Below are 14,044 nucleotides of genomic sequence, written 5' to 3' on the forward strand. Positions count from 1 at the left end.
CATTATCACACTTAAAAGTTATTTTCTTAATATAAAGTGTCCAGTAGGTGTTCACATTTCCAATTCTCATAAACTTATGTTTTGAAACATGTAAAATAATACTACATGTTATTTACGGATAAATATATAACATTTACAGTAAATGTAGAAAGAAGTGTACAGAATTAATAAACACCAAATTCAGGATTATAGTAAATTCTATGGGAAAGAGAATGGAGGACGTGATTAGGGAAGGTTTGCAGGGGGCTTTGAGTATATTTCATTTTTTTTTTTTTTAAGGCTGGATGTTAGATACATGGAGCGGTCATTATATTACTCTTTATAACTTGTTATATGCTTGAAATATTTCATAGTAAAATTTTAAAAATATTACACTCTTAAAAAAAAAAGTTACACTCTGTTAGCTCTCTAATATGCTAAAGGTAACATTTTGACTCTAGCTTGGTATGAAGGCCCTGCACTGCCTGGCTATTACTTTTTTTTCAGCCTCACCCTTCACCCCCCATCAACCCCTTCCCCTCAGCGCTTATTTTGAGTACCTCCTCCACTAGAAAGCCAAAATGAAGTATAAGAAGAGTCAAGATAAAAGTACAAATCCTTATTTTAGGAGCAAAGTAACATATTTAATAGGAAACAAAAAAAATTAGAGGGGGGATAAATTGAAAAAGCCTTTTAAAACAAATGATACCACTTTCATTTCTTCTTTGTTTGAATATTATGGAATGGCATTTTACTCTGCATAGGCATGAACAAGAAATAAGAAATTCAAAGTCTCTTAAATTTAAGATATAAGCTGCTTAAATGCAGAAAGAAGTTATTATATAGTAGTTTAGTGATTTCTTTCCCAAGTATTTTTATTTATTAATCCTTAACTCATTTGAGCTATACAACAACAGGACAAGGAAAGCAGATCAAATGTCAGCTCCACTATCCCCAAGCTGTTGGACATTGGCCAAGTTATACGACCCCTCCAAACTTAAGTTTCCTCATCTGTGAATCAGAGAAAATAAACAATTTGTATCTCACAGGGTGTTGAAGAATAATATATATAAAGGGCTTGACAAATTCAGAGTTAACACTTTTAATGTTGACTATTTTGATTACTTCCATTTTGCTGGTGAGAAAACTTAGGCTTAGAGGTTAACAGACTTAATTAAGAAAGCATTTATACACAGTAAATAGTACAGCAGAGCAAAGCTCAATCTCTTCACTCCTATTGCAGTGATTTTACCAAAAAGCTCGACTGTTTCAATGATCTGAGGACCCTGTAATTTGAAAGACCATTACTTTTCCTAATCAAAAATAATGGCTAATGCCACAACAACTTACCATATTTAGTAACTCAGGCCCCTTGACAGATATAAAATTTAACCCAGACTCATTTGCAACAGCCTAGTAAGAGAAAAAAGACACAAGACAAACATATAATAAAATAATAATAACAATAATTTGTGATAATGCAAGGACTTTTTGTGGCTTATACTCTAGTTTCCTCTTTTTATAGCTGCCTCTTTCTCAAGGAGAGGAGACAAATGGGAATAAAAAGAAAATCAAAGGAAGTAAATGTGAACCTAAAACTTTCCACAGACTAGAAATCAGACTAGAAATCAGATGGAAATGACTTGAAACATTTATGTAAATGTTTTGTTTACATAAACATGGTATATGTAAGTATATTTGTAGCCCTAGCTTAGAATTCTAGTGAAATCATAATCTCTATATAAACAAATGCTGTGCCCAATGAAAGCAATCATTCATTCATTCATTCATAAACCAGAAGTCAAAAGCATCGGTACCAGTCTTTACAGTATTTACAGGTTATTTTGTTTAATAAATAAAGATTAAACTGCATGGCTGAAAGCCAAAGAGAATAACAAAGGAGAAATATATGGTTATATGTGTAGAAGAATACAAAAATTACACTGAGAATGTAGAGATGAAACCCGAATAAAATCACTCACAACTTCAAAATGATCAGGGAATAAAGTTCTTTCCCATTCTTAGAACCTGATATCTGAGCTCAAGATTTATGTTCAACGCATTCCTCAGCATCTCCCCTTGGATTTTTTTTTTCTTTTTTTCATTTCGCATTTGGATCTCATAGGATTTTCAAATCTGTCGTTTCCAAAGCAGGACTCCTGAATTTCTCCCAACTCTCCCCAAATCCCATACCCCAAACTCTTTTTCTCCCTATCCCAGTAAATATATTTTCTAAGCCAAAACCAGTGTCTCCCCTTGATCTCTTGTCTTGTCAGGTCAGCCAATCCATCTGTAAGTTCTATCAGCTCTAATGCTAAAATGTAGGTGAGTTTGATACTTCCTATTTCTCCACTATACCACAATCCTCATCCAGACCAGCATCACCTACTGCCTGGACATGCAAAAAAACCAAACCAAACCAAACCAAAAAAACCCTAACTGGTTTCCTCTCTCTCTTTGCTTTCCTCCAATCCATTCTCCACTTAACTCAAAAATGTAAATGAAGGGGGGAGGGATAAACTGGGAGATTGGGGCTGACATATACACATTACTATATATAAAATAGATAACTAATAAGAACCTGCTGTATAGCACAGGGAACTCTACTCAATACTCTGTAATGGCCTATATGGGAAAAGAATCTAAAAAAAAAGAGTGGATATATATATATGTATAACTGATTCACTTTGCTGTACACCTGAAACTAACACAACACTGTAAATCAACTATAATCCAATAAAAGATTTTTTTTTAATGTAAATGAGATCATATAGTTTTACTATGTTTCTCATTTATCTTCAAGTACAAATTGAAATATTCACCATGGCTTGCAAGCCTATATTTTGTGACATGACAGTTTCTTCTTAGCCCAGCCACTAGATCTTTCTCTGGTTCTAGAATTCACCAAGCCCTTTCCCACTTCAGAGATTTTGCAACTGCTGTTCCCTCTATCTGGAAGACTCTTCCCCTTCTTTCCCTGCCTCTTCATGTGGCTATCTAGCACTTCAGGACTCTGTTAAATATCACCATCCCCTGAATACCAAACCTAAAATAGCCACAACAGTTTGTTTATTTCCATCATAACTTAGCTGAATCTGCAATTTTATTGTTTTGTTTACTGCCTGCCTCTTCAAGACAGACAATAAATTCCATTAGAGTAGGTGTCATGTTCACTAGTTTATCCCTAGCACCTTGCACAAGTTCTGGCAAAGTGTATGTAGCTCAACAAATACTGGTTGAATAAATGAATGCATGCAGGCGCTGCCAGGCAAGAACTGCTCAATATGTAGCTTATCCACATCTCGAAATCTCTGTCTTTCCGGCTGCCAATTTCTTAACTTTCCTACCTCTCACGTTCTAAGTAGAGTCAGGATACACATCTAATAAAGCATGATTCATCTACATTAGGTTTTCAACATCCATACGCGAGATAACTAAGATTTCACCCATTAAAACACACAACAGAGTTCCTGAAATTATCAGAAATCTTTTGTCTTCTATTGATAAATGAAATACAGTGAATATAATTTAATTTTTTCATGGATATCATCATGAATCTTGTACTCAGTGTTAGGAGCTGTTTGCTTCCATACTATATAGTTGCAGATGAATGATTTTTACTGTTCTCTTTCCAGTTTCCTTCTTATTAGTCACCAATTTTCAGTGTGTTGGCCCCCAGCAATCACATGCCTTTACTTGATGCTATTTATATAATATGTGCTAGTGCTTAGAAATTTTTCATTATGTTATTGTTATCATGAGTAAACAAAACAACCAAGGTCATCCAAAATCTTAATTTTATAACCAATTCTAGGTTGCCAGGTTCTGACTCATAAGTGGTTCCATAACTTTACTCCAGTAACACTTTGCTTCTGCCATTCCAGGACATTTTCTATTACTTCTAGATTCTAGGGCATGTAGTCATGAATCTCTTGAAGCATCTAACAAAAGTGTGAACTCTCTCCCTGGAAAAAATACATATACTCATAATATATTGCCTGGGCTCATGGATCCAGTGAGCTGTTGAAGTCCATCCATGGAGTCCTAGGTAAGATTCCCTGCTCTAAATGGTCAGATACCAGAAATCTGACTGAACAGAGAGGGACCAAAATGTTGGCAATTTGGGGAGGCAGAGGGTGGGAAGAAGAGGAAAAATGTGATCTATGATGCCTTAACATTATTCAGGGATTTCAAATGATCTAAGCTATCTCCTTTCTGCTGTGAGCAGAATTAGTCAAAGGTAGATATAACTAAAACACAAACAAACATTACAAGGCTCTCAGGCAAGGGAACTGCATCCACCCAGTGAATTCACATATTAGCTTGCAGGACCTTCTTTCTGGCTACGATTTTCTAAAACTGTTGTGAAAAAACATAGGCCAGCAACTGTGGTGTTCTCCTTTCCCTCCTTTGTTTCCAAACTCCTTTACAGCAATGCCTTGTAAGAGTACTGAAAGCATTAAGCAAGGAAATTTCGTAATATAAGTAAAAATGTTTTTAAAAATGTACATGTATATTATATAGGTGTATATATATACATGGGCAAATGGCACTGTGGATATTTGGTATTTACTGAGGAGCCGCAGATTATTCGGCTGCTGTGAAACTTATTAAAAATGCCATTAATTTTGATTTCTTATTTACAAGTAATCCAAATTTTTTTTTTTTTTTTTTTTTTGCGGTACGTGAGCCTCTCACTGTCGTGGCCTCTCCCGTTGCGGAGCACAGGCTCTGGACGCGCAGGCTCAGTGGCCATGGCTCACAGGCCCAGCCGCTCTGCGGCATGTGGGATCTTCCCGGACCACGAACCCGTGTCCCCTGCATTGGCAGGCGGACTCTCAACCACTGCGCCACCAGGGAAGCCCAATGATAGAGCATCTTTATGGCAGAATACTACGCAGGCATTAAAAATACCGATATGTATCTGCATATACTGACATGGGAAGATGTTCAAGAAATATTGATAAGTGAGAAATGCATGTTTAAAAAACCTTATAGTTGTAAATATATGTATAAAAGTTATTCATATTATCTTGATATACATGTACAAAAGAACATCTGGAAGGACTAACAACAAAATGAAACAGTGGTTACTAGTAGGCAATAGTGAGAGGATTATAAGTAATGCTTTTCCCTTTTGCTTATCTATATTTTCTATTGTAAAAAACTAATTTTTCAAAATAACATTTGTAATAAGGAATGTAAAATACTTAACTTATAAATAATAACTATATCAAAGCAGGAAACAAGGTCAGCTATAAACTACAACTATGCAATGATGTTCATTAAAAACTCAGAATGTAATACACAGAAAACATGAAAATTTCTGTGTTAAAATCAATGGGGTTATGGTAGATTTAAAATTTTCTTTTCCAAATTTGCAATGATATACCTTGTATAATTAAAATTAAAGTGGGAAACTTTCCTGAAGAAAATTGTCAGTCTTTCCAAAATGAAATTCTAATAATATGAAAATATGCAAAAATATCTCACTGTAACATTTAAAGTTAAATCCATGTTATCCTAACTGATAGTAAGAAATAAAATACATGCAGTTGAATTATTCCATACCTTTGCCAGCAGAGTTTTCCCACAGCCAGGGGGACCAGCAAGGAGGACTCCAGCTGGAGTCTCCAACCCAAAAGCTTTGAACTGATCTGGGTTACGTACTGGTGCCTGGAAAAAACAATCCCAACATCAATCTGTTACAAATGTCCACTTTCTACTGCATACTCAAATCATCTCTAGATGCCTATTTTCAACACTGATTGTGAGGCCTGAAGATAAGAACAGTGCCTGCCACAGAGTGCTTACCTCTGTTTCAAGCATGAGGTAAGTGGTGATAAATTTAAAATCCCTGCTCTTGAAAAATTCATACTTAAATGTAAGTTCTGAAAACATTTTAGATACAGTATTTCAACATTTTAAACTCAATTTTTAGAAAACGTAGATTTTCTAAATCTATAATCTAAATCTATAACCTAGATTTCTAGGTTATAAAGATTTTAAGCAATGGCCCCCTTTAAGAAATCAGAAGCAGCGGTACTCTGTGTAATCGAAAGCAAGAGACACCTGTTCACTATCATCTCCACGTATTTTCTCTTTCAGTAGTTACACACCTCTAAATGGATCATACATCATTAATGAACCATGAAATGATCAGGGAAGTGGAAAAGTAAGAGTAAATGAAAATCCAAAGTTTCACGGGCATTAAAACTGCTTTGACCCTTATGAGCATGATCAAGTTCAGAAAGTATTTCTCAAATAATTTATTCTCAGTTAAAACCTAAAATGTTTTCTTTTCTTTTCTTCTTTAAACTCACTGCCATAGAATTCAAGCACAACCAAAAGAAAAAATCTAAAGCAGATCTCAGAAGAATGAAAAACCATCATTGGGGGCTTAATAATAATACAACAGATAAAAGAAAACATATAGTTAAGCCAATTTAGACATACAACCTAGTACACACGCATGGTCGTTTACCCATCACACACGCCAACAACAGTTAGCGGCAGATATACCTACCAATATTGCCATGGTGAGCTCCTCTCTAATGTCTTCCAGGGCACCAATATCTGCCCATGTCACATTAGGGACAGTGACAAAGCCTTCCCTTTTAGCAGAGGGTTGGACAGAGGATAGAGCAACAATGAAATCATCCAACTCAAGGCACAGCCCTTGCAGCTGCTCCTCTGAGAGGGGATCTTGGTTCCTCAGCAACCCCAAGAGCCTTTGCAATTCATCCTGAAAGGGAACAAATGAGGGGGAAAAAATGAAAAACCACAAAGTTTGTTGAAAACGTTATTGTTTGTACTTTAAAAAATTATTACTCCAATATTTCTGTAAACTACACAAACTTCTATGCATTAAAATAATTTTCTCTATTGACAGAGGTCACTTATTTTGCTCCAAATGGATTATTTGATTTAGTCAAGCAAAAATACATCGACTATCATCAACTATAGAAGAATGATTTTTATTTACTCTACTAGGGCTAGCTATAGCAAACATAAGCAGTTGGCAAATATTCATTTCAACAATCATGTTACTTCCATTCTTCATTTACAAATATTCATGAAACAGCTGAATTTTGATGAAATTAAAACAAAGTTACTCTGCTGGCAGTTTAATTTCATAATATGGCTCCGTGATAGTTTATCAACTAAACAGAAAGCAGGCAATTTTCCTAGTACGAATGAATCTGGAACTTCAAAGGCAGATTTCTTGCTTTGCGAGGAAAATGAAAGAACAGGTGTAGAAAGTAACTCTGAATAATTCAACTTATAAAAGCCTAATTTACATGCAATATTATAAAAGGAATGAGTTTACTATTATTTTTAACAGATATCATTGTGGTTCCAAAGGAGTACGGAACAAACAAATGATCTGAAAACAAAAGACTTAGATCTAAGTTCCTGCTCTGGAAAGTAGAGGCCGTGTAGCCTCGGGCAAGTCACAATCTCTTAAGCTTAGTTTCTTTGATTATGAAATGGGAAAAGTAATGATATTTACTTAACAAAGTTATATGGAGCAAGTTATATAATATGTAAAAGCGCCCTGTGCCAGCTATAAAATGCTATATAAATGTTATACTGAGTTTTCATGACTCACAAAACTCAAAATTTTAACAGATCTTGGATAATAAATGTCCCTCTCACATTCTCAGCACTGTCCTCCAGCACCATTTGCAGGTAGGGACAAGGATACGGTTGCATCAGCAGACTATCTTAGTATCAAACCAAAAGGTAACCTGGAAATATAACAAAATGCCAATGTTCTCATAAGAGCTGGAAAACATTTTCTGTAAAGAATTAGAGTAAACACCAAAGGCTTTATGGGCCATGCGGTCTCTGCTGTATGGACGACTATGCGAATTCAGCTGTGAAGTGTGAAAGTAGAAAAAGACTCCGTGTCAATACAGGCGCATGGGGACCTCCCTGGTGGCACAGTGGTTAAGACTCTGCGCTTCAATACAGGGGGCCCGGGTTGGATCCTGGTCAGGGAGCTAGATTCCACATGCCTGCCACAACTAAGAGTTCGCATGCCACAACTGAGGAGCCCGCAAGCCGCAATTAAGACCTGGTGCAACCAAAAAGAAAAAAAAAAGTATTAAAAAATAAAATAAAAAATAAAGGAGAATGGCTGTGCTCCAATATAACTTTAATTTACAAAAACAGGCAGTAAGCAGGTGGGCCATAGTTTGCCAACACTTGCTGTAGATTTCATAATCATTATTATAAAAAGAATTTATTCAGAATCAACTGAAAAAAGTAAAACAACTTGTACTTTTGAAATTATAGACACTCTGGGTGTAACTGATAATTACTCTAAAGATACAATGCCAATGAAACAAAATCATAAACCTCAACTATATTGACACTTGCCTGCTTGTAAGATAACACATATTAAAAATGTTTAAATGACAGTTTAAGGTACCTATAGAGAAAGCACCTGTGTTTTAGAAGTGGGCTCAGTTCCAATCCTTTCTTCCTGGCCTCCTTCAGAGGGCAAACCTTCAATCTCAGGATTCTTCTGCTGCTGCTCCTGCAGCTTCATTAAGACCCTGTTGACTGCACACATGGCTGCCTCTCGGCAGAGTGCCATCAGGTCAGCACCAACGAAGCCCGGCGTTAGGTGTGCTAAGTGACGAAAATGAAAAGTTTCGGGAAGTCTTACTTTTCTGCACAAAGTTTGAAGTATTCTGTAGAAAAGACAAGGAAAAGAAATTCAGATTCCTAACCTACTAGTAAAAACAAGTCACGGAATATATTTATTTGAAGTCTTTCCTCTCTGTCAATGGTATCATAACAGGTAATAAGATCAAATAGCTCACTCATTCAGCAAATGCTAAATTGCTATAATATATCCTACCTTATTCCAACAGGGGTTAATATATACACATACCTGCTTTTTTAGAAACTATATTAAATTCTGTGAAGAATAAAAAATTGGTTTTTAAAAAATATTCTGCCTTTAAGAATTTTACAATATTACAGAGGAAATAAGACAAATGATTTATGAGGATATAAGATAAATTCTACTTTTAGAGTAGTTTAAATGGACATCTGCCAGCAATAAAAAAGTCTCTAAACTCAAAATCAACCATTAATTTTATTCATCATGAAAAGTTATGCTGATACAAACTTTAATATCCAATTTTATATTAGGACAGTTATTTCTCCAACTTCATCTTTATTTACTGCTCATCCTTTGTACTTATGTGTGAAAAATTTTGCTCAACTGAACTGGCAACATGGTATGTGTCAATGAAATATGGACTCTGGATAATTATTATTATTAAAGGAATATCTTAAACAATTTCTGGTAAGATCTACTGAATAAAACTTAAAAGTAGTAAAGATATTCAGGACAAAAGGTCTGATGCCAGGGACTTCCCCGGTGGTCCAGTGGTTAAGAATCCATCTTGCAATGCAGAGGACGCCAGTTCGATCCCTGGTCAGGGAACTAAGATCCCACAGGCCATGGGGCAACTAAGCCCATGCACCACAACTAGAGAGCCCGCATGCCGCAACTACAGAGCCCACGTGCCACAACCAGAGAGAAGTCTATGTGCCACAACTAAAGAGAAGCCCACACGCTGCAACGAAAGATCCCACATGCCACAACTAAGACCCAAGGCAGCGGAAAAAAAAGAAAAAAAAGGTCTGACGCCAGACCACTTGAGTCTGAATGCCAGCTCTGTCACTCTCTGTTATTTCATTTTTGTACTCCAGTTTTTCCATTTGTTAAATATATATTACAGTAGCACTTAATAGTAGGGATGTTAAGTGAATACATGCAAAGCTCCTAGAACAGTGACTGATCCACAATAAGTGCCCAATAAATGTTTATTATTATTATTAATTACATATTGTGATATTATAAATTAACTTGGACAAGAAAATATATTTTGAAATTTCCAAATTTGTAGGAGACTAATATTTTCAAATGTCAAGTTACTGGAGAATAAGTTACTATACAAATGTCATTTGGGATCATGTAAGTGAATAGAATAGAAGCAGATAAACATTTCTGACAAATGAAAAACACTTCACTTTGATACTGTAAACAATAGGAGCCAAGAAGAAGTCCCATTATAGAACTACTTCCTAAAGATACAGACCTGATTTTCTGCTATGCATAAGAATACTAAGAAATTTAGAATGTTAAGAAAACTAGCTAAGATAAAATAAATATCATCCTTTTTTTCAGTTACAGTCTACTCCTGAAAAAATGTAATTTTGGTCATCATACTATAACTCCACAGGAGGAGAAAATAACCAGTAAGAGATTTCCAGTTTCAACACGGTTGAGTAAAAGTGTTTCAGCAATATTTCCTCCCCACCACACCTCCAAAACAAAAACAAACAAACAAAACAAGAACAACAAACAGGAACACAAACTCCATGGTCAAAGAACCTAGGAAATTATCTGTACTCTACTCCCTCACCCCAAACCCCCCCATCCTATCCTGGAAGTACGGCAAAGAATTTGCAACAGAGCATCAGTCTTTATCTCCATGAGGTCTTTAAAAAGCTATCAACACTTGTCTTAGGCTATAGGCTTCAGTATGGCTCTATAATAAAGACAGGTATCTACACTGATGTGAGATATTGAAGGAAACAGATATTTGTGGAGGGGGGGGGGTGCTGATATATGCATATTTTACTACCAAAGAAGACAAAGGCCACCCAACATGGGTCTCTCTGTGTCAGCTCTAGCTGGTGCCCTAAGAACTATAAATCCCTATATTCAAGTATTAGGAATTCCCAGAATAAAAACTCAGGTTTAATAATATAGTTGACTGTAAATGGGATGAGTTTTAACTAATTTTTAAAAAATAAACCTTTTATTTTATAAAGTTTTAGATTTATAGAATTAGTGCAAAGATAGTTCAGAGAACTCTGTACACCTCATACACCTCTCCTGTCATTAAGGAAAATTTTCAGGATTACTGGCCCAGTATTTTGTAGAATGTCCTTCAACTGGGATTGGTCTGATATTTTTGTCATGATTAGACTAGAGTAAAGCATTTTTGGGAAGAAGACCACAGAGGTAAAGTGTCATTCTCATCATATCATTCATTATCAAGGATACATACTGTCAACACGACTTATTGTTGTAGATGTGAACCTTGACTACCTTGAGACAGTGTTTGAAAGGGTTTTCACTTTGAAGTTACTCTTCCCTCCCTTTCCATACTACACTCTCTGGAAGTAAGTCACTTACGTCTGGCTCACATTTAAGAAATAGGGAGCTATACTCCACCTCCTTAAGGGCAATGCAACCACATAAATTATTTGAAATTCTTTTGCACCAGAGACTTGCCTATTCTCACCCATTGATTTATTCAATCATTTATTTCTATCAGTATAGACTAACAAATACTTGACTATCTGTAATCTTGAACCAAAATTTATGAAGAAACTTGTGGAGAATGGTAAATGACCCTGCAGAGGGCACAAAGTCAAAATTAACGTTTTGCAGAAAGGTGCGCTATTGAGAAGGAAGTATATTTGTCTGGTGGAACCTCAAAGACCATGAACCAGAGGCACCAAAGTGTTGAACTACAGAAACCAGGGCCACAGCAGGGAGCCAAAACACAGAAATTATCTGAAAATCTGCATAAGAAGTCTGAAGACGCCACATACCCTCCACCCTGTCAACCAGGAGGAGACCAGCAATGTACCCTCTGGTGAAACTGAACCAGGAGAGGGAAGCCCCAGGTTTGTGCACAACAGTAAGATCAACTCCATCAGAAAAAAAGGTCAAAGTCTGTGTCCAGTCGCTCAACCTCCTGCCCCTGCCCCTGTCAGAAGACCAGCAGCTAGATGGACAGCCCCATGGTGTTGTCTGAAGATCTTTTTCTGAAAAATCTGAATTGGTTCAACAAAAAGAATCTACAGAAATAGATATTTGGAGTTTTCTAGCTCAAAAGTTAGCTGGTCATATGACTGCTTTACAATGGCACTCACACTTCAACAAAGTAGCCTGTATTGCACACATGCAATCAGCCTCACTCTTAAGCTGCCAGCATGAAATAGTAATATTAACAGCTCTCAACTGTCAAGACTTACCACATGCCAGGTCCTGTTATTATGACTTTATAAAGATAGCATTTCTCACTGCAGTATAATATACAGACCCAAACAAACACATATACATACACAAAGAAAAAAAAAAAACTTGGAGGAAACAGTGCAGAAAAAATTGTAAGAGGGCTAGCAAATGAAAAAAAATTGGCAATCATGAATTTCAGAAAAGTTACAAAGGTGAATAAATGAAATGTGATCCTCATATAGGAACAATATTTATAAAGATGAGAAATGAAAATGCTAAATATGGATATAGTCAAACTTCATAATACAACTACATAGTACAAATATATGAACACGTTTGGATATCAGATAAATTATTATTTGTTAGGTATATAAAGGCATTGTGCAATGCTAAATAAAAAGTCTTTATTCATTAGATATGGACGTATTTATACCTGAAATGATATAATGCCTGGGATTTGCGTTAAAACACTCCAAGAAAAAAAAAGTGGGGGATAAATAAAATAAAACTGTGAAAATGTTGATAATTATTGAAACTGGGTGATAAAAACATGGGGGTTCATTATTGTGACCGTTCTAAAAAGCATGTTTGTAAATTCTCGACCCTCCTCTCAGTGGGAGGTGGGGCTATGACTCCTCTTCTCAAATCTGGGCTGACCTGAGTGAGCAATCAACCAACAGAGAATAGTGGAATTGACGCTATGTGACCTCGCTTCCAAGGCTAGAAGATCTGCTGTAGAAAGAGCTTAGACCTCAATGTCCAAGTCCAGGCCACCCCCTCCGGCATGGCCCCGGGTGGACTGGTGACCGGAGGATGCAGATCCTTGCTCCCAGGACCTGCCTCTTCCTGGGCCTCCTGGGGGAGAGTCACACGCCCAGGTGACAGGGCTGGGGTGTGTTAAGAGTGGCTGGTTTTGACTGCTGTTTTTTCCTCTCTTTGATGTAATGTTTTACAAATCCTGAGGTCAAGAACAGCAGTGCTGCCCAAGCTCCCAATGCAGGGGGCCCGGGTTCCATCCCTGGTCAGGGAACTAGATCCCACATGCATGCTGCAACTAAGAGTTTGCATGCCATGACTAAGGAACCGGTGAGCCGCAACTAAGGACCCCACGAGCTGCAACTAAGACCCAGCACAACTATAACATAACATAACGAAACATAACAAAACATAACATAACATAAAATGAACAGCAGTGTCACTTCAGCCTGTTTCCTGCAATCCTCATGCTGCAGCCCTAACCTGCCATGGACGAACCCTTCCACCCTGAGGCTGCCCGACTCTGAGCAAGCCCACACTACCCTGTAAAGGGTGCCACGTGACAGGCCTTCAGCGGACAAGACGAGAAAGGGGTTGGGGGGAGGGGGAGCAGGAGGCAAGGAACAGACAAGATCAAATGATAGGTATACAGATAGCTAAGTAGGCAGACAAGCACAGCCCCGCTGCCCCAATCCTCCACATGTTCTAGCTCCAGCTAGAGTCTCTGCAGCCACGGGAGACCCTGAGACATAACCAGCTGGCTGAGCCTCTCTGAATTCTTTATCCACAGAAATGGTGAGAAACAATAAAAATAAACGTGGGGGTGCTTTGTTTTGCAAGAAGAGAAACCGAAACAATTATATTAGACTCCTTCTGTGTACACATTTTACATAATAAAATGCTTTTAAAGTTCAGAAAAATACCAATAACTACCTCAAAAACTTCTTTTCTTGCTATGTGCCAAATGTTATGCTAGGTCCACTGATTTAATTCTTACGAGAAGCCTTCAAGTTAAAGTATTATTATCATTTTACAGATCAAGTAAGGTCTTGTTATTATTACTATTACTGTATTTCAGATAAATAAACTAAAGCTGGGAAATGTTAAACATCTAGAAAAAAGCACAGGACATACGGGCAGCGCTTGGATTCCCAGATAATTTCCTTCAATGACTCAAAGTTCCAGCACCTACTGAAGGCCTCTGCACCCCCGTCTCACCTGCCTCTGCCCTCTTCTCCACTTCATGGA

At 37.0% G+C, this 14,044-nt stretch overlaps 1 protein-coding gene across 2 annotated transcripts in view; it reads right to left on the reverse strand.

The window, feature by feature from the left end:
* The window catches only part of NVL (nuclear VCP like), a 97,124-nt gene that overhangs the window by 52,648 nt on the left and 30,432 nt on the right, over window positions 1-14,044 (reverse strand). For both annotated transcript variants that reach the window (XM_082833775.1, XM_082833776.1), the window contains exons 13-16: window positions 8,432-8,681; window positions 6,506-6,724; window positions 5,551-5,655; window positions 1,330-1,392 (exon numbers count right to left, since the gene is read on the reverse strand). In XM_082833775.1, coding sequence (XP_082689901.1) covers window positions 1,330-1,392; window positions 5,551-5,655; window positions 6,506-6,724; window positions 8,432-8,681 — 637 coding nt within the window. The remainder of the gene's footprint in view (window positions 1-1,329; window positions 1,393-5,550; window positions 5,656-6,505; window positions 6,725-8,431; window positions 8,682-14,044) is intronic.

The sequence above is a fragment of the Leucopleurus acutus genome, assembly GCF_964270905.1.
Source record: "Leucopleurus acutus genome assembly, chromosome: 2".
Lineage (NCBI taxonomy): Eukaryota > Metazoa > Chordata > Mammalia > Artiodactyla > Delphinidae > Leucopleurus > Leucopleurus acutus.